General features: G+C 52.9%; 11 protein-coding genes across 11 annotated transcripts; 6 read left to right on the top strand and 5 right to left on the bottom strand.

The window, feature by feature from the left end:
• Window positions 1–476: 476 nt before the first annotated feature.
• Window positions 477–3,300, top strand: P170DRAFT_475231 (DnaJ domain protein; the record flags this gene model as incomplete). The annotated part of the gene is made up of 4 exons (XM_024853236.1): window positions 477–573; window positions 628–1,752; window positions 1,823–1,892; window positions 1,959–3,300. 4 exons carry the CDS (start codon window positions 477–479, stop codon window positions 3,298–3,300), a joined length of 2,634 nt encoding a protein of 877 aa, XP_024704203.1.
• Window positions 3,301–3,794: 494 nt separating this feature from the next.
• Window positions 3,795–5,984, top strand: adB (adenylosuccinate synthase ADE12). The gene is made up of 4 exons (XM_024846695.1): window positions 3,795–4,154; window positions 4,237–4,305; window positions 4,384–4,835; window positions 4,904–5,984. Exons 1-4 carry the CDS (start codon window positions 4,112–4,114, stop codon window positions 5,612–5,614), a joined length of 1,275 nt encoding a protein of 424 aa, XP_024704202.1. The 5' UTR covers window positions 3,795–4,111; the 3' UTR covers window positions 5,615–5,984.
• A 707-nt stretch (window positions 5,985–6,691) lies between these two features.
• Window positions 6,692–7,867, top strand: P170DRAFT_509564 (uncharacterized protein; the record flags this gene model as incomplete). Its single annotated transcript, XM_024854688.1, has 4 exons — window positions 6,692–6,877; window positions 6,948–7,097; window positions 7,162–7,624; window positions 7,716–7,867. 4 exons carry the CDS (start codon window positions 6,692–6,694, stop codon window positions 7,775–7,777), a joined length of 861 nt encoding a protein of 286 aa, XP_024704201.1. The 3' UTR covers window positions 7,778–7,867.
• Window positions 7,868–7,871: 4 nt separating this feature from the next.
• P170DRAFT_509563 (DEAD/DEAH box helicase) lies at window positions 7,872–10,479 on the bottom strand. Its single transcript, XM_024854687.1, has 2 exons — window positions 9,994–10,479; window positions 7,872–9,927 (listed from the first exon to the last, which is right to left on the bottom strand). Exons 1-2 carry the CDS (start codon window positions 10,341–10,343, stop codon window positions 8,367–8,369), a joined length of 1,911 nt encoding a protein of 636 aa, XP_024704200.1. The 5' UTR covers window positions 10,344–10,479; the 3' UTR covers window positions 7,872–8,366.
• A 1,031-nt stretch (window positions 10,480–11,510) lies between these two features.
• P170DRAFT_436567 (MDR family NADP-dependent oxidoreductase) lies at window positions 11,511–12,728 on the top strand. Its single transcript, XM_024849180.1, has 2 exons — window positions 11,511–12,633; window positions 12,702–12,728. Exon 1 carries the CDS (start codon window positions 11,568–11,570, stop codon window positions 12,600–12,602), a length of 1,035 nt encoding a protein of 344 aa, XP_024704199.1. The 5' UTR covers window positions 11,511–11,567; the 3' UTR covers window positions 12,603–12,633; window positions 12,702–12,728.
• Window positions 12,729–13,657: 929 nt separating this feature from the next.
• P170DRAFT_509561 (biliverdin-producing heme oxygenase) lies at window positions 13,658–14,702 on the top strand (the record flags this gene model as incomplete). Its single annotated transcript, XM_024854686.1, has 2 exons — window positions 13,658–13,695; window positions 13,774–14,702. 2 exons carry the CDS (start codon window positions 13,658–13,660, stop codon window positions 14,483–14,485), a joined length of 750 nt encoding a protein of 249 aa, XP_024704198.1. The 3' UTR covers window positions 14,486–14,702.
• Window positions 14,703–14,942: 240 nt separating this feature from the next.
• On the top strand, window positions 14,943–16,085 carry P170DRAFT_407654 (CybS family protein; the record flags this gene model as incomplete). The annotated part of the gene is made up of 5 exons (XM_024846694.1): window positions 14,943–15,084; window positions 15,178–15,195; window positions 15,340–15,406; window positions 15,473–15,592; window positions 15,658–16,085. 5 exons carry the CDS (start codon window positions 14,943–14,945, stop codon window positions 15,821–15,823), a joined length of 513 nt encoding a protein of 170 aa, XP_024704197.1. The 3' UTR covers window positions 15,824–16,085.
• P170DRAFT_321755 (nucleotide diphosphatase) lies at window positions 16,084–16,821 on the bottom strand (the record flags this gene model as incomplete). Its single annotated transcript, XM_024843316.1, has 1 exon — window positions 16,084–16,821. A coding segment is annotated over one exon (738 nt), but the record flags the coding sequence as incomplete, so codon positions are not given.
• Window positions 16,822–17,923: 1,102 nt separating this feature from the next.
• P170DRAFT_326417 (uncharacterized protein) lies at window positions 17,924–18,181 on the bottom strand (the record flags this gene model as incomplete). The annotated part of the gene is made up of 1 exon (XM_024843344.1): window positions 17,924–18,181. A coding segment is annotated over one exon (258 nt), but the record flags the coding sequence as incomplete, so codon positions are not given.
• An 842-nt stretch (window positions 18,182–19,023) lies between these two features.
• Window positions 19,024–21,409, bottom strand: P170DRAFT_475222 (Zn(II)2Cys6 transcription factor; the record flags this gene model as incomplete). The annotated part of the gene is made up of 6 exons (XM_024853235.1): window positions 19,024–19,870; window positions 19,924–20,042; window positions 20,093–20,302; window positions 20,356–20,789; window positions 20,853–21,249; window positions 21,326–21,409. The coding sequence occupies 6 exons, from the start codon at window positions 21,407–21,409 to the stop codon at window positions 19,024–19,026; spliced, it is 2,091 nt and encodes a 696-aa protein (XP_024704194.1).
• Window positions 21,410–21,629: 220 nt separating this feature from the next.
• P170DRAFT_455708 (flavoprotein NADH-dependent oxidoreductase) lies at window positions 21,630–23,355 on the bottom strand (the record flags this gene model as incomplete). Its single annotated transcript, XM_024851561.1, has 6 exons — window positions 21,630–22,527; window positions 22,588–22,617; window positions 22,666–22,784; window positions 22,871–22,983; window positions 23,040–23,103; window positions 23,137–23,355. 6 exons carry the CDS (start codon window positions 23,353–23,355, stop codon window positions 22,023–22,025), a joined length of 1,050 nt encoding a protein of 349 aa, XP_024704193.1. The 3' UTR covers window positions 21,630–22,022.
• Window positions 23,356–23,430: the final 75 nt, after the last annotated feature.

The raw sequence follows: 23,430 nt of genomic DNA, 5'->3' as shown, positions 1-23,430 counted from the left end.
TTTCGTGCCTCAGACCAGCTCGCCCTTTGCTCGCAGGGTTGTTAAGCAATACCCCACGCCGTCAGACTTCGATCAATGACACATTGAATACGTGACCCGATACGTTGACAGGTGCTTTCTAAAAGCTATACTTTGAGTCTTTGGACCGGTGGAGGGGCACGTTTATCAGTGCGGGCGGAATCCGAAGCTACGGATAATTCTCACGACTCCCTATCGGTGGATCCTCTCGTTGTCTTTTGGTCCCTCTTTTAGCCCAGTGCCAGCTCCATTTGCGTCCTGGATCTTACAGTTTGGATCTCGCGGCCTTCATTTCTTTCGCCGCTCTGTCGATAGCATCGCTCTCCGAACCCCGCGATTATTTCTTTCTGCTTCCTGTATCAGGTCATGTGGGAGACGACTGGACATTGGTGCGACAATACTGTAACATCTTCATTTGGCAATAAACCGGAGCCTCCTAGCTTCGACTCCTATTCAATATGGTGAAAGCAGATGTGCGGAGAGATTACTATGCGGACTTGGGTTTGACGCCAAGTGCCGAGTCGGAGGATGTCAAGAAGCAGTTCAGAAAACTAGGTATGGCGGCATTGATGGGACTGGGCTCCGTGGGCCTTTGTTAACGTCTATTAGCGCTCAAATATCATCCGGATCGAAACCCAGGCAGAGAATTGGAGTTTATTTCCAAGTTCCAGGCGATTCAGGCGGCCAACGAAATCCTCAGCGACCCTCAACAACGGTTGAGATATGACACGGATCGACTCCGCGCTGGGTATGGAAAGCTCTATGGACCTCCCAAGCCTAGCGCCACTCGGAAGACCGCTACGAGTAACTTCACCTCAACGCCTTCGCCAAAGCCTCCGAATGCCAAACAACCGTTCGGTAACCGACCTCAATCATTCCACAGTGGTCCATCATCTGGCGCGCAGCGGTACGCTAGCTATGCTCGCGCGGCACCCAAACAGCCCTGGGAGAAAGCGAGGGACGAGGGACAGACCCGTGCTGATGCCTACCGTGGATTCCAAGAAATGAAAGGCAATGGCATGCCGGGGTGGAACCAGTTTGATCCTCGCACGGGACGGTCAGCGTTTCCGGGGGCTACGCCTCGACCTGCTCCAGCGTCTGCGGGCCAGCAGCGACCCAAGTCTGCCTACGAGTATTTCAAGACCTCTCCGAAACCCTCGACCCCGGATCCTTCGCGCGCGCAATCGGCGAGAAAGAAGGGGTTTGCCCCGCGAGCGGCCGCCGGTGGAGATGAACCTATGGCCTCCAGCACGTCCTCTTACTCCAACGCATACCGCGGCGAGCGTTCGCATACCCCCAACGTTTTCGGGTCTGCCCCGTCCCCAACTGCCAGGAAAGCAGCCGCCGGATTCTCCAGTCGCGCAGACACCTTGAACACCCCGGAATTTGAGCGCACCAGTAGCAAGTATGCCGGTGTCGGAGGCGAACGCACGTTCTTTTCAAGTGCTGGCTTCGCACGGTCATCCAGCGTTCGCGATTCGACTGGAAGCCCCAAGCCATATTCGCGCACGAATCCCCCCAGCCCGACACCCCCCGAATCAGGCAGGCATCGGAGTGCTAGTCCCAAGTTCAAAACGGACTCGGCCCGGAATTACTCGTCTACGAGCTCAAGCGAGACCGACGACGATGATTTTCATCCGGCGCACAAACCCAAAGCCGTTCCAAAGAGCAGGCTTCGTCCTCATCAAAAGTTCTCCGGTTTCCATACGCAACAGCCTGGCGGTGCTGCAAATGGTGAGTGATTTACTATTGCGAGTTTTCCCGGCCTCGGAGCATCACAAAATTAACAGGATTTCCCCGATAGGCCATAAATCGGATGGTACGGCATCACCGAGAAATGTGTTCGGTGCTCGAGCCCAAACACCTTTCGAATCGTATGACGAACCTGTGTTCCCTTCGACAATGGCCTGGAGATACCGATAGCTAACCATCTCGTGCAGCACTCAAGCACCTAAAACCAACAACATACCACATACTGGAGCGTTCAAAAGTAGTAGCCATGATGATCTAAGGAAGCCGTTCTCTGCAGACAGCTGGGGAGGTTTCGATTTCTTCAAACCTACACCGTCCGATCAGGAACCCGCGCAGTCGCCAGTAAGGCCAGGCAGTCGGGGTCGGGCTGCAACTAGGAACAGTCCCAAACCGGGGAGCGATTCGGCAGGCGCCTCAACCCACGATTCATCCCGCTCAGGATCTACCAGTCAACAACAGTATCCTCCTTTCCCAGAGGCCAAATTCCGTGCGGACGACTGGGCGCAGAAGTTTAGAGACATGGCGTGGGCCATGCCGAACGATGACGAGCCTAAAACCCAACAGCCAGCCGCCAATTCTCAGCGCCAGAGGAGTCCTCGGAAGCCAAATGCTCGACCGGGAGCTAAAGTACGGTCGACACCACAGCCGGCTACCGTCGCCACGGAGGCCGAAGAGGCTGAGTCCACGGTTAGTGGAAACAACAAGCCAGAACCAGCCAAACCGGGATCGGATGATGCCGAAGCCATGGACCTTGATGATGACCTTCCTGCGAATAACACGGGCACTGGAGCAAACATAGAGCCGGAACCAGTCCAGGACACTGGGAAAGAAAATACTTCTTCAAAGACGCCCCTGGCTTCGAGTGGTCGCGGTAAAACGGATAGCTCAAAACCAGAGAGCAAGACCTTCAACTTGAAAGACCTAGGCGAAACAGCGCCGTTCACCTCTACTAGTAATGGCGGTATCGAGGATCTGCAAGATATTCACGCCAGCCTTCCCTTCGAATCGCGCGCCAAGACCTCTAGAACAACCATGAATGACATCCGCCCTCGCAAAATCGTGTGTCCCAATCCGCCAAAACGCCCCCAGCCGCCGCAGTTGGTTCCCATCGGTATAGGGTCGGAGCGACTAGGGATCTCGCGAGCTGCCTGGGACCGGCACCTCGCAGAGATGGAAGCCTACATGCGACAGTGGAGTGCTTTCAACGGCCGTATGATCCGTCACTTCGATGCTCGGCAGGAGGCTGTCAACACTGGAATGGCTCCTCACTGGCTCGGTGCCGTGGGCGACTCGGCCCGTATCAAGGTCGACAATGAGAATGACCAAGAAGACACCAACGAGACGCAGCAGGATGATGACAGAATGGAGTCGGGAAGCGGCAAAGGCGGGTTTAACGCCTACATGCGCGCACTCACCGAGGATAGGGAAATTCGAAAGCACTGGGAGGTTGCTGTCGAAATGCACACGGAATGCATGATCCAGCATGGACAGCTGCGAGACGCCCTAATGAACGGTAGTCCTCTTTTCTGACAGCCCGTTACTATTCGTTGCATTCGTTTCTGTTACTTTGCATGGGATTGGCGTTATTCGGGGGCCACAGGATTGACAGGACCGGACGAGACACGCCCGGGAAGCATAAAAGGGAGGCACCAGTATCTTTGTACCATAGATTCTCGCTATCTAGTTATCCTTATCCATCCTATCATTAACTACACCGTCAACGATTCCTTGAGAATCTGTCGCCGATGATTCGTGACCCAGGGCGACCCTAACCCCGAGCCCCAAGCCCTACTCCGGTCGTCGGACCCCGCCTTAGGCCGCCACCTGCCCAATGCGGGCGCGTCCCCGCCAAGCAGACAGCCTGACCGAACCGGACGGTAAGAAAGCCGTGGGCAGCGCCGCCAGTGGCCGGATGGGGGCAGAGCGCGTACGGTACGGTCATGGCGGTACGGACAGGCTGAGTCACGAGCAGCGCGGGACTTTTGGTTTATAGACTTTGGCCCTGCGCCGATTCCCCCTCCGTTTCTTTTCCCGCTTTTGGATCTTTGACGGTCGCGAGGTTTTCGCTGCTGCTCCATTCACTCGTGTCCTTTCTCGATTGATTTCTCAGGCTTCTTCAAGTCTAGCACTCTGTCGCTCTCCTCTCCTCCCCCGGATTCAACTCAACTCTCGATCCTCTCTCCCTGTGGACCCCGCGTCTCACGTTTCCTCGCAACGAACGAAAGTCATCGACAGCCATCCGGCCGTGTTCGCTTGCCAATTGAAGAGATTCCACCGTTGATAATCCGAGAGAATCGCGAGAGATACTTAGTTGTATCTCTGTTTCATCTACATAGCAAAAATGGGTATCACAATCGTGCTGGGTAGCCAGTGGGGTGATGAAGGTGGGGACCCGGGATCCGTTGGAGATTGAAGCCGTCTCTCTGGAGTAGAATGGGCGCTAATTGCGAATCAATGTGATAATAGGAAAGGGGAAGATCACCGACATGCTCTCGCAGCAGGCTACGCTTTGCTGCCGTGCTGCTGGCGGTCACAGTGAGTCATCTTCCCAATCCAACCCCGCCTGACTAGGCACCTACTGCTTCGCTGTATACTTACCTTCCCTGCGCTCAGATGCGGGTCACACCATCGTCCACGGCTCGAAGACTTACGACTTCCACATCCTCCCCTCGGGTCTGGTCTCCCCCTCGTGTATCAACCTCATCGGCGCGGGAACCGTCTTCCACGCTCCCAGCTTCTTCAAGGAGTTGGCCGCCCTCGAGGAAAAGGGCTTGGAGGGTGCGGGCAAGCGTATCTTCATCTCTGACCGTGCTCACGTCTGCTTGGACCTGCACTCCGTCGTGGACGGCCTGGAGGAAGCGAAGCTGGGTGGCCGCAAGGTCGGCACCACGGGTAAGGGTATCGGCCCTTGCTACAGTGACAAGGCTTCTCGTCGCGGTGTTCGCGTCGGCGAGATCTTGGACGAGGCTGTCTTCGAGCGCAAGCTGCGTGCTCTGCACGCCGGATACACTGCCCGTTTCGGTGACCTCGAGTACAGCGTCGAGGACGAGATTGCCCGGTTCAAGGTGAGAAAACGCGTTTCCCTATCAAACATTGGCCCAGCCGCCTAGCCGGCTATATTGACAAACCTCAGGAATACCGTAAACTCCTTGGACCCTACATTGTCGACCAGCTGGCCTTCCTGCAGAAGTACAAGGACTCCCCCAACACGCTGGTTGAGGGTGCGAACGCACTCATGCTGGACCTGGACCACGGTACCTACCCCTACGTGACTTCCTCGTCTACCGGTCTGGGTGGTGCCGTTCAGGCCCTGTCCCTGAACCCCACCAGCATCACATCGGTCGTTGGTGTCGTGAAAGCCTACACCACCCGCGTTGGCTCCGGCCCCTTCCCCAGCGAACAGCTCAACGAGGTCGGTACGAAGCTGCAGGAAGTCGGTCGTGAATTCGGTGTCACCACCGGCCGCCGCCGCCGCTGCGGTTGGTTCGACCTGGTCCTCTGCCGCTACTCTCAAGCGATCAACCACTACACCGCCCTGAACCTGACGAAGCTGGATATCCTGGACGACTTTGACGAGATTAAGGTCGGTGTCGCCTACATCCTGCCGGACGGCACCCGCACGGAGAACACCATCCCCGCCGATGCCGACGTCCTCGACAAGGTCCAGGTGGAGTACGAGACCCTGCCCGGCTGGAAGAGCAACACCATGGGAGCCAAGAAGTACGAGGACCTGCCCCCGAACGCACGCGCCTACATCGAGTACATCGAGCGCGGACTGGGCGGTGTCCCTGTGAAATGGATCGGCACCGGCCCTGCTCGTGAGGACATGATCGCTCGTGAGTAAGAAAGCAACACTCCATCCTTTTCAAAAGTCCTGTCGTAGAGGAGCTTCGGGGAGGCATGAGCGGATAGAACCAACGATACAGTTCTTGCATACATCTCTAGAACGGAGGGGAAACAAGGCAGGTTGGTTCCTTTCTCTTTCCCCTCCTTCCTCCCCCCTTTTTCTTCTTGATATCATGAGTTGAACTTTGTTTCAATATCCTGGATGATCCATTGAAATCTGGATCATCTGTCATTCTGTACATTGGATTATATGATTTTTGCTTTGCGTGATGTTTGGACGATCTTTCTGTCGACGAACTTTTTTTTAACGACACCAGTAGATGGTCGATGAGGTGGATCAGACAAATAGAATTGATTTCTTCCCTTTCTTTTCTTTTCTTTTCTTTTTTGCCTTTTTATCCCCTTGTGTGATTCCTTGTTTCACGGTGATATTTCTGTCTATTTGTATTACATTAGGTAGTCATAGGGATAGATAGTTGCTAGACAGGTAGGTAGGTAGATAGTGGTAGATTAATCATTCCAGGTCTACTGGGTTCATCGGACCGATTTCATACCTGACTTTCCCAAAACAAAATATAAATAAAATTAATAAGTGAATATAAAATAGAAGGAAGATCCCACCTGCAGAACTAGAATTATCCTAAGTTCTACTACCTACAACCCCCATCCTATTTACTTCTCTGCCCAGTGACTCCTATCTACAGATCAACAACAGAACCCATTCCTATACACACAACAAAACTCACTCTCTGGCAACTGCATAACTGTTTCTGGAAAGGCATCTGCCTGCTACTCACGGAAGAATATGTGAAACTGCTGCCGGTTTTCTATTTCCTTGTTCGGATGCTTGCTAGTGACCACGACCAAGGTACTCTCTGCTCCTGTCCATGAACTCCTACAATCCATGGATGTCTACCAGAAACTGGGCGATGGCTTTGACCTTGTGTTTAGCTGCCTGAAACGCATATAAAATCCATGCCCTCCCCGCCATCTTGGCCTTCGCTAGCCGCCCTCCCGACCTTTGACTGCTCGTCTCGTTGTTTCTCAGCCATCTGCCATCTGGATACGTAATACAATGCCCCGCGTTTACACCTGTCTGTCTTCCAACAGCCCTCGCTCTTTTCTCTTCTGCATCGTTGCCAATGTCGGCCCTGGTGGCGCCAGTCGCTCCCTGGTAGTGGCCTACCGCCAGGGCCGTGACGGCGACAGCTCACCGGTCTCCAACGCACGCGTGGCCCATGTTGCGGCAGACACCCTCGCGGTGATTGAGATCCTCTCTGATCCCGCGGACCTCCGCCTCGAAAAAAGCGACAATCGCCAACTTCCAAAAGCTGGCTGAGTTCGGCGAGCAAGTACGACGGCGGCTCGAAGAGGTGCCCAACAGCCTGGGCCCGTCCGAGGTCTCGGGGCATATTCTGCGTATCGCGTACGCCGGACGCACGCACCTCAACTGGGCCGCATTTAGGAACCTCACTCTCGGCGTACTTGCTGCCGCCCTTGCATCCAACGAGCTTCGGGGCGCGTCGGCGCTCTGATAGCTTCCAGCTGGAGGGAGACGAAGAAGACCTTGATAACCTAATAGCGGCCCTGGCACATTGCACAGCCCTTAGACAACTCTGCTTTCTGCAGACACCGGACATGGACAGCGATGACACCTCCGCTCGATTCTGTACGCAGCTGTTGCTGCGAGTGAGATCCTCAAGAGACCCGGAGTGCCTCCGCGACAAAACCATCTATCTGACTTCCGCCTTTTCGACATCTTTGCGAAACTGCTCGACTACTGGCGTCAGTTTCGCTTCATCCGTCGTTCAAGTCTTTCCCGTGATGCACATCTTGACGTTTACGGATCATCCGCGCAAAGATGTCGCAGACGGAGACGCAGACGAAGACCACCTACAACAACACCCGAACAGTTACAGGTACACTTCCTACGACAGGGGCAGCACCCTTCTCGGCGCCGAACGCTTTGCCGTCCGATTTCTCTCATACCTCCGTTCCGTGGACTCGGGTTCGGGGGTTCGGACTCTGACAAGGCCATCTTGCGATTCGCATACGAGGAACCCCCCTCATCACCCACCACCGCTGACGACAGCGAAAAGTTCTCGCCGCGGTCGTCATGGATGAGAGCAGTGCCCGGGCTTTGCTTAGCCAGGTACTGTGATGGATGTCTCGGTCCTAACTATCCCGCACAAAATAAATGGATGATAACTATATGACTACTTATTAAGCAAGTACTAGGTGCCCAGAGAGCGGTGATCTAGAAAATCAAGTACATATAGCTACATACAATCGTACATACACACAATATAAAATACAAAAAAGGGGGCCAACAATGAACAAAAAAGACCCCGAAAGTCCAGTCCCAGTGACGCCCAGCGTGAAGAAGAATGATCCTTCCATGGGCATGAGGAATGAAGGGACAAACAAGAACAAGTCAGTCAAAGGTAAGTTTTCCGCTGCCCCCGAGTACTGTAAGCCCAGGTGAAGGGAATAAATTAACGCGTCAATGTACATGGATGAAAAGGGGTAAGAAATTCGGCCCGGAGGAGAGAGATGGATTGTCAAGAGTGATTGAAAACGCCGCCCAATGCAATTGCAATTATGGTAGTTTTTGTTTGGTTGTGTTGTTCTCTTTGTGAATTCGCCTTCTTTTGGGGTTGCTTTTGTGTTGCTGCGCGTCTATTTGTTGTTGTTGGAACAAGGGAGGGGATATTTCAGTTTCCGGTTCCCGCTCGAAAAGGAGTGTTGGATTAAAAATCGTAATCAAAGTTCTCACGGCGTCTGTTGCCACGGGCACCTTGACCTCTGAAACTACCGCCATAACCGCTGTCACGACGGCCTCGCTGGTTGTATCGGTCGTTAAAGCCCGAGTTTTGACGACCACGGGAGTTCATGCGGTGTCGGTCAGGGATCCCAGAAAACGTCTTATAGGGACGGCGAGCTGAGTTGCCACTGCTCAAAACGTATGAAGGAGTAGAGGGGATCTCGGATAGATGGTATCCATGCACCGCCAGGTCTTTCATGCAGCTGATCATGGTTTTGGTGCTGTCAAAGGTGCCGAGCAAGCCGCCCATCTGGCCCTTGTAAGCGTCAACTCTCAACTCTTCGGGAACGTTCTCCATAGCTTCCTTCACTTGAGCAAAGGTCTCCTGGGTCTCGGGAGGAACAGTGGCCATCTCGTCGGTCCTGTCGACGAAAGCAGAAGCCAGCGAGTCATCCCTTTCGATAGGCAGATTGCGCAGTTTTTCCTTGAAAGCATTATGCTCACGCTTGTGAATGAAAGCCCACCCTTCACCAGACTTGTCGGCACGTCCAGTACGACCCAATCTGTGGATGTAAGATTCGCGGTCACGAGCAAGTCCAACTTGGATGACGTGCGTCACATCGGGGAAGTCCATACCCCGGGCCGTCACGTCGGAAGAGAAAAGGATGGCGGAAGCATCGTTACGGAACTTCTGAGCGTAGAGAGATCTCCGGGCCTGGGTGAGGCGCGAGTGCAGCTCGTATTTCCGCACATTCTTCAGAGGATGTCCGCTGCGAAGGTTCCCGGGTGAGTTGAGTAGACCTCTGAACACTTCGTAGGCCAGGTTGACCTCCTTGGTCGAGTTGAAGTAGACGATGCCCTTGAATGGGCGCTCGTTGTCTTGGGCCTGGTAGTTCTTGACCAGTTCCAGGATGGCAGGCAGGGCATTTTCAAAACCATTGAGAGGCACCACTTTCTGGGGTACCTTGAGATGAGTGGGGACTTCATCGGCCTTCACAGTGCGGATGTACTTGTAGTCAGGCTTCATGATCTTGTTGACCATGCTCATGACCTCCGACGGCACGGTAGCCGAAAACAAAAGTGTTTGTCGGTCAACCTCTTGGTGTGTAGGGAGCTGATCCTGGATTTCCTGAATTGCGTCAGAGAATCCATCGTCGAGCAGACGATCCGCCTCATCCAAGACGAAACTGGACAACCTGGGAGCTCTGACGCCGCTGTTAGGATCCGACAAGAGATCGAGCAGACGACCCGGTGTGCCAACCAGCAGATGGCATCCATGTTGCCGCATGAGCTGCAGGTGCATCCGTTTCTGCGTTCCTCCGACGGCCGTCTGCACCTGGAGGCCTGTACCCATGGTGATCCGTCTCGCCTCAGTGGCGATTTGTTCCGCCAATTCTCGGGTCGGGGAGATGATGATGGCGCGAATATCGCTGGTAGTGGCCATACGGCGTTGGTTGAGTCTCAATTTGGGATCCACAAGGATATTCTGCAGCACGGGAAGAAGAAAGGCGAGGGTCTTTCCGGTACCAGTCTTAGCCTGGGCCAAACTGTCATGGACATTGTCATCAGTAAGGGAAAATCTCAAATTTCACATTCTTGGGAGGCAAACTCACACATCGCCGCCTTTCAGCGTCTCTTCGATCGTCATTTTCTGGACATCGGTCATGTCCGAGATTTTCATCTTGTGAATAATGGTCTGGATGATTCGGGGATCAATCAGGCCCTTGTCGGCTAGCTGCGAAAACTTGGACAACTCCTCGCTCTCTTCGACCGTCATCGACTGCGCCTGGGCCTCGAAACGGGGAGCAGACACATGGTACAAAGCCTTGGAGGGGATCTGGAGCGACGCGACGGAGGAAGGATGCCATTGCAAGGCCCGGGGGGTCAATCCGGAGGCAACGGCGCGAGGTGTCGAGGCTCGCAGCGCATGGCTGACGCCGAAGCGGCGTAGAGCGCTAAGCATGATGAAAAGCGAAAAGGGAGAGAATGGCAGGGAAAGAATGGATCAGAGAACAGGATATCAACGTAAGAATAGAGATACAAAACGAAGCAAAGATAATCAGAAAACCCCGACTCTGAACAAAAAAACCAAGTGACCGACGGAAGGATGTGGAGACGATGGAAAAAACAATTCGGGGGTGATAAGGTACGCCGGGGAAACGTTAGTCCGGGGGAAAATTTGGAGCGACGATGCTACGGACAGGGCCGGATGATTTGGGGGCGATTTGATCGGAAGACGTGCAGATAAAGTGCTGACTGCTCGGGGATTACGCAGAATCTAAAGTCTCCTACGCTGGAGAGGGTCGATTTCACGGTGGGCATGTCGATCGGATTCCGGCCTTCTCGAAAGAACGCGAAACTGTCCCGACGGCGATGGCCTCAGGCAGGAAGATGACTAACGTGCATTGGGTGCATATGGCTGACCTCAGCTATGTCGCCACCCAAAACGGCAAGCCGAAGTTATGCAGAAAAAAAAAAAAAAAAGGCAAGTCACGGGGTCTCCGAGTGATGATTTCATCTTGAGTCTTTCCAAAGACCCTTGGAATCCCAAGATAAATAAAAATCAATCAACCGACGGAGACCGGAGCAACTGTCCCTCCAATTGCCTTTCCCCTTTAATGATTATGCGAAATGCCCGAAATCCCCCCCATTTTTTTATCCCCCAGAGATAGGCATTATTGCTGCATCCATGCAAACGGCTGGTCTCGCCGCCGGTGCGATTCAGATTCAGCAACATCTCCGAGGCTCAGGATGGAGCAGCCGGTGACTTTGCCCCAACCGTGGCTTTCTCCCGAGATTCTTCAAGTCCTCTGAATAATCCGCCTCTCATCGATCCACCCGGCACCAATGATTCGCTTGCGTGCTCCAGTTCTTGGTTCTGTTTCCGGCAGTTACCTAGGCATTTCTGGCGCTTCGACGGCCATTCGCTCCCCTTCCATACCTGCACCGTCGTCAAACCTTTTCGGCGGCGGACCCGCCTGAGAACGTTGAGTAGAATCATGGAGACGTATTTCATCATTACAAATCCACCGTTGATCAGTTCTGCCGCCGTGCCCTCCCCGTCTCGGCGACTATATATGTACCCTTGGATTATCCCTGTCCCTCGTCCTTTTCCTTCTGTATACCCCGACTAGATTTCTTTGCTTTCACATACATATCGATCCTTTCTCTATATATAATATCCATCATGTCTCAGAACTTGGCTCTGTTCTTCACCAAGATCCCCCAGGGATACCCCGTCGCCGGTGAGCACATCGCCGTGCAGCCCGTCTCCTATGACGCCAACGTGCCGACTCCCGAGAACGGCGTCGTGCTGCAGGCGCTCTACACCAGCTTCGACCCCTACATGCGCGGCCGGATGCGTGACCCCGCCATCAAGTCCTACTCGGCTGCCTTCGAAATGAACAAGCCCATCGAGAGTGCCACCATCGCCAAGGTCCTCCGCTCCAACAACGACAAGTACAAGGAGGGCGACCTGATCTACGGCTTCGTGCCCATCCAGCAGTACATCGCCCTGGACGCCCAGCAGATCGTGCGCATCCGCCCTCTCGAGAACCCTCTCGGCATCGAGGACATCCGCATCTACCTGGGCGCCCTCGGCATGCCCGGTCTGACTGCCTACTCGTCGCTGTACGAGATCGGCAAGCCCCAGAAGGGCGAGACCATCTTCGTGTCCGCGGCCAGCGGTGCCGTCGGCCAGCTGGTCGGCCAATTGGCCAAGCACGAGGGCCTCAAGGTCATCGGCAGTGTCGGCTCGGATGAGAAGCTGGAGTACATCACCAAGGAGCTGGGCTTCGACGGCGGCTTCAACTACAAGACCGAGAAGCCCGCCGACGCGCTGGCGCGCCTGGCCCCCAACGGCATCGACATCTACTACGAGAACGTCGGCGGCGAGCACCTCGAGGCGGCCCTGGAGGCCTTCAACGACTTCGGCCGCATCGTCGTCTGCGGCATGATCTCGCAGTACAACCACGCCCCCTACCCCATCACCAACATCCAGAAGGTGCTCACCAAGCGTCTGACCATGCGCGGCTTCATCGTCGGCGACAAGGGCATGGGTGACAAGTACGCCAAGGAGCACCAGGAGAACGTGCAGAAGTGGATCAAGGAGGGCTCCTTCAAGTCTCTGCTCCACGAGACCCAGGGCATCGAGAACGCCCCCGAGGGCCTGATCGGCATCTTCTATGGCAAGAACCTCGGCAAGGCTGTCCTCAAGCTCTAAGTGTGTGCTTTCTTTTTCTCTCTGAATTTATCTGTACATTGTTAGTTTATATATTGTCACGAGACATGAGCCATAATCCATGCATTTAGATATTCATACCTTACCTGTGTCTTTAGCAAAATTAAGTTGAGAAAGGAAGAGTAAAGTTGAACAACCTAGTCAAATCAGTAGAAGCCATTAGACGGCTCTGCCTCTTTTATATCTGACCCATCAGGCTCAAACCAAGTATCCAACTCTTACCTCTCCAGGAAGCAGTCTACACCACTTACTGCCGGACCCGCTTATTAGCACAGAACAGACAAACACTCGCCGACCATCACGCCTGCCCCACCTCTCCTCAATCTGACCTTGGCTCGAATAAAGCCAAGCATTGACCTGACTCTATACGAGCAGCTGACAAGACACACATGATTCCCGGCTTGCCGCAGGAACGCCCGACTGGCTCTCAAGGGGCCGGGCATCAGCCTCAGCTCCTAAGTCGTCATGGGACGTCGGTGCGCTGGTCATGTTTTAAAACCAGAGCCGGATGTAGTCAGAGCAGGGCTACGGCGTACGTACGCGGGTGTTTTTATTAGGTGTTCCCCTCACCACCTATCATTGTTTGTGATGCGTCGTATGTACCTGTCCGTGAGGCCTATGCGGACGGAAGGGCGGTTGCATCCCGACGCTTGTTCTGGGTGCAAACCGGTCACTGGAGAAGCTAATCTCGAGGATTGGAAATATGGTAGGGATTGAAGGAGATGGTTGTGGGTTCGATACTGAGTTAAGGTTCGAGCTGATAACCTGTATTCAATACAAACACTGTGGGAGGGAAGCTTGTCTTGCCACATGGTCGGCAGGGGTGGCTGGTCTCGAACTCATGACGAGACGTTGGCTCTCCAATTGGCCTGGTGATCAGGGCTGGAGTAAATGGAGGTTACACTGTTTGTAAAGTGGAATCGGTCTCCTTGCGCGCGTACTTGCATGGTTGTCTCCGCTTGTCGACTATATATTTCGCAGACGATCCCATTGTTTCTGCGAGGTTCACAACGACAAGCAGCACATTATTCTTCACAATGGCGGATATCACTGCCCGGATCAAGGAAGCTATCAGGTTAGTGGTGTTTTCCTTTCCCGCGAGCACCGATCGATCCGTACTCGGCTTGATAAGGGTTAGTAACCGTGACTCTAGGGATCCTCATAAGGAGGTGAACCACATGAACACAGCCCGCATCCGGCTCTGCCTTACCGGAGAGAAAAAGTCGCTTGTCTCCTACGCGGTAGGGTTCTCGTTTTACGCCGAGATATACCTTGCCTTCGAGGAGGCATGGCGCGAGATCGACAACGCCAGGTCCTCGGACAGCGACAGCTCAGATGGCACTGATATCGTTGCATATCACGAAAAAATATGGCAGCTGTCCGAGCTGATTGGCATGGCCGGCCTGAACCGGACCGAGCGCCTTCAGGCAGATCTCGCGTGTCTCCGCTCGCTGGATCCCGCCATTGCGCATCTCACTGAAGGCAAGCTTGACAATACCCACACCAGGGAAGATGTCATTAGTCGCATTCGGGAGAAGCCGCACAGGCTGCTGGCGTACGCATGGGTCCTGTACCAGGCGCTGTTCAACGGAGGACGCTTTATCCGTCGGCAACTCATCAAAGCTGGCCCCGAGTTCTGGGGTATTTCGCCGGAGGATCTTGCCTCGTTCCCGCCTCCGTTGTCGTTTTGGCACGTTCCCGACGATCCGAGCTATGAGAAGGAGTTCCGCTCCCGGGTCAAGGAAGCCGAAGGGTTATTGACGACAGCCGAAACCGACGACGTCATCGAGGAATCGGTCGAAATTATCTGTCGGTGCAAGGCGTTGACAGAAGAATTGGACAAATGGGCAGCTGGGTTTGCATGACTTTCCAGATGAGTCTTTCTGGATTGATTTCAAGCTGTTGCATGGTGATTGTGTTTGGTCTGGTCTGGGTCCTTGTCTGGTAGAATCCTTTGCCGGAATTGTGATGCTAGGGACATTGGCTACATGGTGCAATGTTAGTATTTGGGTTCGGGGTTCACGATGTAGAAATTCATTGGCAGCGCATCTGATGAAAGCTGAATATTTGACATCATTCGATCAACTGATCGATATAACCTCGTGTAGTTAAAGAGAGGAGAGGAAAGTCGCTTAAAGTATTGCCGGGAGTGTCGGCCATTTTCGGCTGGGCGGCGAGTGACGGGCCAATCAGGGCGGGCGTAATAGGATGACTGGCAGTCGGACTCCCGAGGTTGCATCCCCATTCCTCGTCCTGACCTTCACGTCGTGCCTTTCTGTGTCAATCTCCCCTCTACGCTTCGCATTCGTTTTACTCTCGACCATGGCCTCGATCGCGCGTCAGTCCCCTCTGCTGCGGCAGACCTGCCTCTCTGCTTTCCGCTCGCCGCTGGCCACCAAGAATGTCTCGCAGGCCGTGGCTTTCCACGCCTCGGCGAAGAAGCAGATCCTGCCTCCGTTGCCTCGTGAGTAGCCCCGACTCGGTGGAAATGCTGTTCGAATATCGAATCGGCGCAAACTGGATGATTGAATTGATTGACTGACTTGTTTGGAAACAGAGGTCATCCACGGATCCAGTACGTACACCCATTGCCGGTCCCCTGCGGGTTGAATCAGAATCGGAACAAGGCCCAGCAAGCAGCCTTCGCGGATCGCCCCAGCTTCTTATATCAATACTTCTGCGCGTCGGATAAAGTGATGATGTTGACATTTGTGCTTAGCGAACGACCCTGCCCCCATCCCCAAGCCTCACCCTTCGGAGGGTAGCTACCACTGGTCTTTCGAGAGGTATGTCGACTCTACTTCAGCAATTTGGCAAGGAGACGTTGGACCGCCCGTTGACTTGTGATCTAGACTTGTGGCCGCTGGTCTGATCCCTCTCACCCTCGCTCCCTTCATTGGCGGCACCTTCAACCCCGTCATGGACGCCGTGCTCTGCTCCTTCATCGTTGTCCACTCCCACGTCGGATTCCAGTATGTGTCCCTTCCTCACCTTGGGGAAATCATACCTACTATGGCGGATTGCTCACGCGTCACAGGGCCTCGATCATTGACTACTTCCCCGCCCGCCGTGTCCCCAAGACCTTCTCCTTCATGAACTGGCTGCTCCGTGGCTTCACCCTCACCACCGCCGTCGGTCTGTACGAGTTCGAGACGAATGATGTCGGTGTGACGGAGGCTATCAAGCGGGTGTGGAAGGCATAGATGAACCCCATTGATATCCAGTTTCTTTTTTCCCCGTTTCTGTCCTATCTTTCTTCCCCTCGGAATTCCTTTTTTTCTTCTGTCCAGGCGTTTTTGCCTCTGTATATGCTGTTTCTCTTGTTCGATCTGCCAGCCACGCCGGCGATTAGAGCTCTTTTTGTGTTGTGTATTGAGCCGCTATAAAAAATGTAACTGAACCTGATCTCGTCCTCTTCCCATTCTATCCATTCCATGTCCGTATAGAGCAATTACTCCTCATCCTCATCCTCCTCATCCAACCCATCCCTCTCCGAATCCGACAACCGATCCTCATCATCCGCCTTCGTCACCACCTTCTCAATCAACTTATACGCCGTCCGCAACGGCAACCCCACCACATTATCAAAACTCCCCTGCACGCTCTCCACCAGAATCGACCCGATCCCCTGCAACCCATAACCCCCCGCCTTATCGACCCCCTCCCGCGTGCGCACATACGCCATGATCAACTCATCCGACACATCCGCACCAAACCGCACCGTCGTCTCCTCCATCGCCGTCTCCAGCACATACCCCGGCTGTCGCGCGCTCGCCATCGGCGCCATCGCCACCAGCGCCGTGTACACTTTATGCTCCCCCGCGTCGCGCAACGCCTTCAACATCGCTACATGCTGCGCCTCGCTGCGCGGCTTCTCCAGGATGCTCCCCGTCGTAGTGTCCACGACCACCGTGTCCGCGGCCAGGAGCAGCGCCGGCTCCCCCTTTTCTTCGTTCTGGATCTCCACCTCGTAGACTGTTTGGGCTTTCTTGGTCGCCGTCGCGAGCACGTACTCGAACGGTTGCATCGTCTTCGGGAAGTCCTCCGCTGCGTTGGACGGGATCACTTCGATCGAGGGCAGTCCGAGGAGGGACATGATTTGGCGGCGGCGGGGAGAGGCAGAGGCGAGGATGACGCGCTTCTCGCGCAGGGTGTTGAGCACGGGGAGCGTGAGGGGCGGTGGGCGAGGGAGGGGCGCGCGCTCGCTGCTGTCCGGGTCCGAGAGGAGGGATTTTTTGATGTCTGCCATTTTTTTTTTCTTTTGTTTTTTGGGGGTTGTTTTCTGGTGGTAAGGAGGGTGGTGCGGTGGTGGAGGCGGAGGTGGAGGATTGTTTGCAGAGAATGAGGGTGTTGGAATAGTGTAGGGAGAATGGATGAGGTCAATGAGTCAAGTCGATGCCCTGTTTTGCGGGTTCGAGCATGGAATTGCATGAAGAGGGGGAGGAGGGGCGGTGGAGCAGGGCAGATTGGCGATAACGACACGAGGTTGGCTTGGTTTCTCTGCAGCTGCACAACTCGCCGCATCCCGGACATTGTGGCTCGGTACAATGGTTTTGTGGTACGGTTCCTGGCACGTCTCTACTGGATTGGAGGGGTTCGTTGCAAGCAACGTTGTGCCGGACTTGGATTTGTAAAACTGCCCAGCATCGGTCTGTGATATCATAGTTCACTACTACTGTGGAAGGTAGCGGCGCTCGGTACAGGGAAGTCTCGGAATATGCATTGTAAATAATATCAGAGTCACGGACCCCATGCATTGCTCGAATCATTCTTGCTGACCTTGAAAATTATATAAGAACACTGACAATATGAATCGAATCGGATATTGTCATCCCACTGCCAATTCTGCCCCAATGAATCAATAACGCCAAAACACCAAGCTAGACAGTTCCATGCTGAAATAAGTCCTCTGTCATAACTGGGCCCCGGATGTCCATAATCGACACTGCCGAATTGCCATAAACCATGGAAATGTGCCATAGCATCGACAGAGTTGGATGCCGACAATCCGGGGAGAGGATGTAAGATACCACCAAAAACCAAAAATGTTTTTCCTTTCCCCAGACGTCTCCAATTCCTGTTTGAAGGATTTTTTTTTAAAAAAAAGCAAGAATCGATTCGCGCGAACCCCAATGAAATCATGTCGTCAACATCGTAGGGATAGTAAAGCCCCATATCCCGATCGGACCTCGGCATGTCCCCTCTCAATGGCCAAACTGCCGGCCGGCAAACGTAACAAAAGCCCCGGAACAGCGGCAGGACGCACAACGAGCGCAGAACGTGCCTCGGACGAGTCGTCACCCTGTCCGGAAGGTGTCGTCAATGCGACCGCCCCGGCGTTCGATCTCCGCGATCAGCTCGTGCCGCTCCTGCAGCTGCAGGTGGATGAAGTCGACCGTCTTCTTCAGCACGATGCTCTCGCTGCGACCCTGGCCCTCCAGGCCGGGCACGAGCTCGGTCAGACGATCAAAACCCTCACGGATGGCGGCGCGGCGCTTCTGCTCCGACGCGATGTGGTTGTTCTTCTTCTCTTGCTCGGTTAGCCGCGGCTTGTCCTTGTCCTGGGCGGCGCTGGATGAGGACGCCGCCTGTTTGGATGCGGAGGTGGCGGTGGGCGTGGAGGAGGAGCGGTCATGCTCGTCGCGATCGTCAGGGTTTGTGGGCGCCGGGGCCGGGGAATATGAGGGTTCGGAGGAGCTGGATGCGAGGGAGGCAGGGGGTTGTGCGGATGGCATGGTGACTGGCGGGAAATTTTTTGGTGGAATTACCCCCCTTTCCGCGGTAAGAGAACTCGGTTGTCAAGGTCGAAAGAGGAAGTACAAGGAGGTAGTAGTAGATATGTCAGGTAGAAGCACGAGGCATGTACTAAAGGACGGAGTATAGACTAGAGAGCGGAGGGGGAATGTGACTTTTCATGTGACAGAGGAGGGGAACTTGCGAAAGGAACGGGGCAAACACGCAGGAGATCAGCAGGGGAGACAGACAGAAGAGCAGAATACAAGGAAGGTACAGAGGCTAGCCATGCAGGAACACGAAGAATGAGAATGAAAAAGAAGAATTGCAGGGGAAAGGAAAGGCAAGAAAGGAAAAGGTCTGATAATTCAGCAGGTCGCGGAATAGTTTGGATGGTTTGACTCCGGGGAAGTCTATGGTTCGTGGTATTTTACCCGTTTGATACTCGCCGAGTCGGTTTCTGTTACCAGCGCTGGAGAATTTTAACTCCTTCCCAGTGCAGACGCATCGCACCGGATCCATTCAATACGCAACTAGAACACAATGGAATAAAACCTGGGAAATTTTCGTTTCTGTCGTACGGTCCAAGACCCCAATTTTGAGCGCGTGCCTAACCAGATCGGGCAACTCCAGGTGGAGTTTCCGGCTGTTTTCTCCACGTCGTTCGAGGTCATCGAACGTTGTAGTCGCTTGGCAGGTGCGCGGAGAACGAGAGTCCCAAATCCCTGGCAAAGACTTCGTCGATATCGATGCTGTGCAGGTCATGGGGCATGACTGTCTGATCTTCTAGTACGTGAGGTTCGGTGAAAATGTCCCAGTCCATATCAAAGGACGTTGGCATGGGTAATGGGGGTGGAACAGTCTCGGTGTCATCGAGAGTATTTGGTGGCATAACAACCTGAGGGCTTGACCGGTCTGGTGTATCTATTCCAGGAGTAATGGGGTTGTCATCGTGTTTCTTGCAGGCCTTTTGATACAACTTGCCCAGGTTAAGATGAATGCATTTGGCAGGCAGCCAGGGAGTTGAAAGCTCCTTGAGCGTCTGCAAACATGCTTCGATCTCATACTGATGGGCCAAGGAGTTCTGTTCCGTCTTGATGTCTTTCCGTTCAGAGCTGTAATTCTCGAGGGAAACCAGTGTCGCAGAAAGGGTGCAATGGGTTGCTGTGATGGGACTTAATCGAAAACTACCAAACGCTTGACGATATTTCTGCGCCACCATACACATCTTTCGTGCCGATTCATCGCACAGAATCTTGGCCTTTTTGGCAGTTTCTTGGTCATCGTGAGTGGCGCTCGATCTTTTGACAGCCTCCGACTGGGTGAGAAATGGCTTGCTTAACAGGAGAAAGACAGTGTAATACACCATATGAAGTGTGTATACCTGAGGCAGTATGTTTGATGTGCTGGTTTTAAGCTCGGATGGCAGATCGTAATACCACGATCTAAGCTTCACAACGCACTTGTCGAAGAAAGCCGATCTTCTAGGTCCCCGAAGTAATGGCTTCGGTGCCCACCTGTATTTCAATCAGTCACGAGTAACAAATTTTGGCCAAAATATGGAACATACAATGAAAGCAATATGCGCTCTAGGATACGGCAAAGTCCAATAAGAGCAAGTTGTAGTGACACAACGCGGGAGTCGGATTGGCCCGTTGGAGATGGCAAATTGACAGCTCCTTGTGGTTCCTAATAGCAAGTAAGATAGAATTCCGGCGGCGAGGTCACAGAAACCATACCAACAATGTGCAAACACGACCAGTGTAGCTAGCCGCGAGTTTATCATGGCAATACAAAGTCCAGTATATTTGCCGTCTCAATTCGGCTTCCTCTGCCGGAATTGATACTTTACTAGCAAGTGCGGATGAGTCGACATTAAGGCCCATGTCAAGAACCAAACGGAATGCCATCCCTTGGTAAAGCCACCCGGCAGCATCTTGCCCCATTGCCTTTTCATGTCAGTCATTTCAGTGGGAATCCTTTCAACTTGTGGTTTGCGTACATAATAAGCCATGCCCAATATAGCCAGCGACTGAAGCGTAGTGATATTGGGCCATTTGAGTTCAAACGGCAGTAAAACTTCTGCCCTCTCAAGAAAGAGTTGTCCAGCTGAATTCGGATCATCGGGAACTGAGCGAACCTCCACACGATCTGAAAATCGAGATCCAACGGCAAGAATGCAATTGACCAATAGCGGACTAGTCCATCGACCGTTTCGCAGTAAGCTTTCCCTGAACAGTTTTTCATTAACCATTTGGTGCCAAGGATGCTCCCAGGTAAAATAAAGTTCGATCAAATGGGATTGCAGCTCATCTGAAGTGCTTTCGTCTTCGCTAATAGTCTGATAGACTTCATTCAACTGCCCACGCGAGTCACTCAGACTATGTCCTTCTTCAGGCTCTATGGGGAATTCATTATTGGTTTTGGGATCTATATCTATCTCAAAACAGTTAGAGGGGTACTGCAGGTGGGGGCTTTATCACAAGAACCTGGGCATACCTCGAGAAGATTGGAATGGTAGGCGACCACTAGCAGGTCCAAAGTAACGCATCTCGCCGTCGTCATCGAAGTTCAATGCTTCATCGAATGTTAAAGCCCCGTTAAATGCTCCGCACAAATCATTCAGATCAGAAGAAAGGCTGTCATGCGTGAAAGAGGTCTCTGCACTGGCATTGAAGTCATTTGGGGGTAAAAAGTCGTGATGGTCCATCAACTCGGACAGCGATGCTTCCACATCAATACCATGGGAACGTAGTATATGCTCGAGCGCTTCGATTCTATTGCGAAGTAGCAGAACATAAGACTTCGGGGCTGGCTGTCGGTTATTTTGAACCGAATAGTGGCACGATATATTGCGAGTGAGACAGCGAGAACACGATGGGGTTTGTCCGTCACACTTTGTCAAGAGTCAGATATGTGTCTACGAAGAAGACTTGTATGAAAAAGGTGAAATTGATCCATTAAGATCTCACCTTCGCTCGTCGGCGACGGCACTCGTCGCATGCCTTGGAAGTGTATTTCCGTCCTCGGCCCTTTTTAGAAGCTGTTTCGGACATCCTGGTTGTAGTTATAGATTAATTTATAAAACTGAAAACATAGGGTTATAAGAGAGTCCGAAAGATTCAAGTTGAATTGGGCATGGAGTAAAACAATCAACGAAGTCGCCCTGAAGTGGCGCGGAGGAATGACCACGCTTACTAATTGGATATAGGCAGTCCATTTAAATCTCAAACTTTCCACCTGAAGTTCCAGAACGAAATTTTATTTTGTTTTATTCTGTTCTATTTCTTTTCAATTTTCTCTTCCTAAATCATTGGGGTTTTATCACCCACACTGCTTTCTTTCTTGCATGTCTCCCAGAACCAGTACTCCAAGTGTCATATAGCTCACTACCGAAAAGGCGCAACTGTGAATTCAATTCAGTCTATAGAATTGACGATGTGGCTTCCAACTTCCAACTCGAATTTTAACTTATGCTTCCTCGCAAAGCTTTGTCGACCATGCATGCATGTCACTAGAGTGAGGCATGGGGCCAATCGTTGTAGTTCTCATCGGGCTGGGTATATGGGCCATAGTTCACTGTTTTCCCGCGGTCATTTCCAGCGAAGGGAATTCGCTTCTCGATTCGCGTGATTAAATCCTTTCATAGATGCTGGTATTAGCCTCCACCTAACAAATGTAAGGGACGCCACAAACCGGGTTATATATAAAAGGACGACCAAATGTGACCAGATCGATCTTCCCTGTCTTCACAAGGTTGTCGGCTTCTTCGACGGTATATTCGTGATTGACCATGAGCATTGTCTCACTTCCAGGGTACTTGACTAGATGGCCGAATTGTTGAATTGGCTCATAGTTTGGAGGCAGTTGTTTGCCGGCCGGCCTGGGACTGGACTTGAAGTAATCGTCCTGTTCTCTGCCAATTGCGCACCCTCGTCGAGACAGATTTATGTAACCGAGTTTTCGACTCATGAGCTCTTTGATGAGGTAATCATAGGTTTCACTCAGCTCCTCGAAAGAGACAGTGGAGTCATTATAGTCGTCGGAAGGGCAGATTTTGATACCAACTCGTCGTGGACCCCAGACATCGATGATTGTGTCGAGTACTTCAAGGACGAAACGGCATCGGTTTTCGACGGAGCCTCCGTAGATATCGGTGCGGAGATTCGAGTGGCTGTATGTAGAATTGCGGATGTTAGTAGCTGACTTGGGATAATTTCTTGGAGATACTCACGAGCAAAGGAAGTTGTGAAGAAGATATCCCCTGTAAACCCGGTCAACATGCGTTTCTACAGATCGTTGACAAGCTTACCCTTGGGACAGCAATTCAATCCCGTCAAAACCCGCCCCCTTTGCCAATGCAACCGAATTTCTATATTGGTCAAGAATCACCTTTGGGTCCTGGATTTCGATGATATTTTCTGTGTGTCCCTGCTCCGATGAAAACAAAGAGAAGACGCGGATTAGCTGTACAGATTATGACGCAGGATAAAATCTCTCAATGTCTTAAGACGTACCGGTAGACCTGGCAGTGTCCGAAACTTGCCTCCTGCGGCACGTACTTTGGAAGGTGCTAATACCGGATAACCACTATCTTTGAGCATCGGCATGTTTTCGTTTTGAATGCGACCTTTCGATTAAGTGGACGTCAGCGTGTGTCTTGAGAATGCATTGGACGACTCGAACCTGGATGCCATGGCTGAAAGAAGATCTTTCCTCCTTCGCGATGAACCTCATTGGTGACCTTCTTCTAGGCGCCTGCATGTCTCTCGTTGTACATCACCGGCGCGTTTGGCCATTCTGAGCCGTTCAGATAGATAAATGTTCCTTCGGCGACGATAAGACCCGCCCCATCTCTTGCCCTTGTTGCATAGTGATTAATGACGGCATCGGTAGGCATATTATCCTGGATACAGCGATTCCGAGTCATCGAGCCCATGCACACACGATTGCGCAGAGGAACCGAGTCGCCGAGAGTGACGGGGGTGAGAAGTGAAGACATGGTGCAGAGTGATAGAGGAATATCTAAACTGGGGGTTTTCGGTAAATCTAGATATACAAGTGGGATCTGACTGAT

Source organism: Aspergillus steynii (genome assembly GCF_002849105.1).
Source record: "Aspergillus steynii IBT 23096 chromosome Unknown P170scaffold_4, whole genome shotgun sequence".
Taxonomy (NCBI): Eukaryota; Fungi; Ascomycota; class Eurotiomycetes; order Eurotiales; family Aspergillaceae; genus Aspergillus; species Aspergillus steynii.
This window is presented reverse-complemented; position numbering and strand designations above follow the sequence as displayed.

What these genes read in the sequence shown, in the direction of transcription:
- adB (XM_024846695.1), top strand. Translation starts at nt 4,112, where the DNA reads ATGGGTATCACAATCGTGCTGGGTAGCCAGTGGGGTGATGAAG. An exon ending in CCGTGCTGCTGGCGGTCACA is followed by an intron (nt 4,306 to 4,383) that starts GTGAGTCATCTT and finishes CCCTGCGCTCAG; the next exon opens with ATGCGGGTCACACCATCGTC. An exon ending in ACGAGATTGCCCGGTTCAAG is followed by an intron (nt 4,836 to 4,903) that starts GTGAGAAAACGC and finishes GACAAACCTCAG; the next exon opens with GAATACCGTAAACTCCTTGG.
- P170DRAFT_509563 (XM_024854687.1), bottom strand. Translation starts at nt 10,343, where the DNA reads ATGCTTAGCGCTCTACGCCGCTTCGGCGTCAGCCATGCGCTGCGAGCC. An exon ending in ACGCTGAAAGGCGGCGATGT is followed by an intron (nt 9,928 to 9,993) that starts GTGAGTTTGCCT and finishes TGTCCATGACAG; the next exon opens with TTTGGCCCAGGCTAAGACTG.
- P170DRAFT_436567 (XM_024849180.1), top strand. Translation starts at nt 11,568, where the DNA reads ATGTCTCAGAACTTGGCTCTGTTCTTCACCAAGATCCCCCAGGGATAC.